Source organism: Triticum dicoccoides, unplaced genomic scaffold (assembly GCF_002162155.2).
Source record: "Triticum dicoccoides isolate Atlit2015 ecotype Zavitan unplaced genomic scaffold, WEW_v2.0 scaffold22744, whole genome shotgun sequence".
Taxonomy (NCBI): Eukaryota; Viridiplantae; Streptophyta; class Magnoliopsida; order Poales; family Poaceae; genus Triticum; species Triticum dicoccoides.
Window position 1 is genome coordinate 1 of NW_021244472.1, and position 2,343 is coordinate 2,343.

Below are 2,343 nucleotides of genomic sequence, written 5' to 3' on the forward strand. Positions count from 1 at the left end.
AAACAACCAGTTGAGTTTGGCGAAGAAGAGTTGGTTACCGGCAGTCCCTGATTTGGAAGCAGCCACAAAATTAACGTGGTAGCACTCCCTGTCCAAGGATTTGGAACCATCCACCACACCATAGATAACACTTAGCACATATTTTGGTTCCTAAAACAAGCAACAACAAGGTCAAATGAAGCAGCTGATAGTGAGATGTAATGGATATGTATACAAGGATGAATAAAAGCAAAGCCACGTACCCGAGGATGCTCAGAGGCATATTTCCGCAGCAGCTTTTCAAGCTCAGAGCCAAGGTATAACTTCATTCTGTTATAATATGACTTCATTTTTACCAGAGTCTCCTTAGCCTCCTCGCACAATTTGGCCACCTTGGGAGGTTTGGGATCCAACGTCACTGCTTTTTGTCGGAGTAAGTGCTCTATTTTGCCAAGAGATTCACAGGAGACCACACCATTGGTGTCGGTGGTCAGCAAGCGCCGTAGGTCATTCAGCACATCGGGCGTCACGGACGCGAGGAATAGCCCTAGTGCAGCATGCTGTGGGTGTTGAGCGGTTGCGGCTGCGGCAGCAAACTGCTGCAAGGTGTGCGTCTCCTCGGACAGGTCACAACATTTGCGAGAGAGGTGCTCCATCACCCCTTGTGTCAAGCAGCCAGACTTAGAGTTTCCTCGGACGAGGGCCATTAGGCCTTCCAGGGAACGGACCTCCACTCGAAGCATAGATAGGGTGTCGATGATGTGATACTCTTTGATTTCAGAGAGGGGTAGCGGGTACACTATGCTGTGCCAAATGGAGTTGACAATGATGTTGGAGACAGGGTCTATGGGGCCATAGCAGTGGCCAGCCCACAATATGTTGCGGATGAGCCCCGTAGAGGGGGGCAACATGATGAACACTTTGAGATAGAAAGTGTGGATTACACCATGAAGCCTCATCCTGAGAGACTCGGTGTACTCACATGCATCGCCATTGCAGCTCTCTACCAAACCACGGCTTCGAGAGGTTTTCGCGGCCTTGGCTAAAAGCGTCGATATCATGGACCTCTTGTCTTGAGGATCAGACCGCATGGACGCAAAGAGGTCCCCATGACGCTGGACCTTGATGCTTACAACATCGAATCCATCCACGGAGCTCGTGCTGTTGCAAATCTCAAGCTTCCCTTCATCGGGCTTGAGGTTCCGGCAGTACACGACGGCCTCTCTTCCTCCTGGCAGCAGTTTCACCTGGAGGTCAAGGAGGGCACTGCACTGGTACCGCAGTAGATCCACGAGGGTGTTGACGTCGTCGACAGTGAGCTTTGGCCCTCCTGGCCTGAGAAACGGGGCGGCGGCGTGGAGCCGCTCTAGTGGAACTGGCGTCGTGTGGAGCCGCACCAGGGCGTCAGGCGCTGGGTGCGATGCACAGGTTGCGGCGCACATGAGGGCGGCTTGCGTCCTTTCAGTGGCGGGGTCAGGGAGCTGAAGCTCAGCAGCATATAGATCGTGCTCGACGAGCAGGACGGCCAGGGCCAGGTCAGCGCCCGCCCAGTGGAGGTACTGGGTGGCCTGTTCTTCACTGAGGCATCCAAAGTATCTCACCATGAACCTGCGGAGAGCCAGGTAGGATGGTGCGGCATCTCTGGGCCAGGTATCCCTGCGGCATGTTGGCCCAATGTGGCTGGACCAACTATCCCTTGGCCGCGCTGCACCAGCCAACCTCTTGGACCTCCTCCTCCTCTTACAGTCATGCGGAAGCGGTGGGTTTGCTCGGAAGTCCTGCGGGAGGTGGGCGATGGTGTTGAGGATGATGTTGGTGACGGGGTCCATGAGGCCGAGACAGAGGCCGTATTTGCCCATGGATGAGATCAGTTGGTCGGCGGCTTCGGCTGGCATGTCGTCGACGGGCAGCCGGTCGCACGCCTCCTCGTATAAGTCAGGGATGGATGCGAGGAGATCGCATTTGAAACAGAAGCTAGGGGGTTGGTCGCAGTTGCCGCTGTAGAGGCAGGAGAAGAGCCCCCTGCGATCAGGACCCGGCGGCTAAACATTGTTGGGCGACATCACGTCTGCAGCGACTGCGATCGAATGAGGCGGCGATTCCGCCGGCGGCACGATCTATTAATGCGGCGGTTCGGCCGGCAGCAGGATCAATTAGGGTTGCTGACTCGGTTCGGTGGCCGTCAGGGTCTGTGGGAGGAAGACGACGATCGATGGGTACGTTACGTACGTATATGCATGCATGCGGCTGTAGCGTTGACAGCAGACGGGACACACCCGCGCGTCTGATATGTATGGGCCAACCCGCGATTCAGATCCTCAAGTCGCTAGCCCATATTCCTTGCCGACGCAGCACCCGCCAAGA

General features: G+C 55.8%; 1 protein-coding gene across 1 annotated transcript; it reads right to left on the reverse strand.

The window, feature by feature from the left end:
• Nucleotides 1-7: 7 nt before the first annotated feature.
• LOC119345339 lies at nt 8-2,021 on the reverse strand (the record flags this gene model as incomplete). The annotated part of the gene is made up of 2 exons (XM_037615460.1): nt 8-150; nt 243-2,021. Coding segments are annotated over 2 exons (1,922 nt in total), but the record flags the coding sequence as incomplete, so codon positions are not given.
• Between the last annotated feature and the right edge of the window lie 322 nt (nt 2,022-2,343).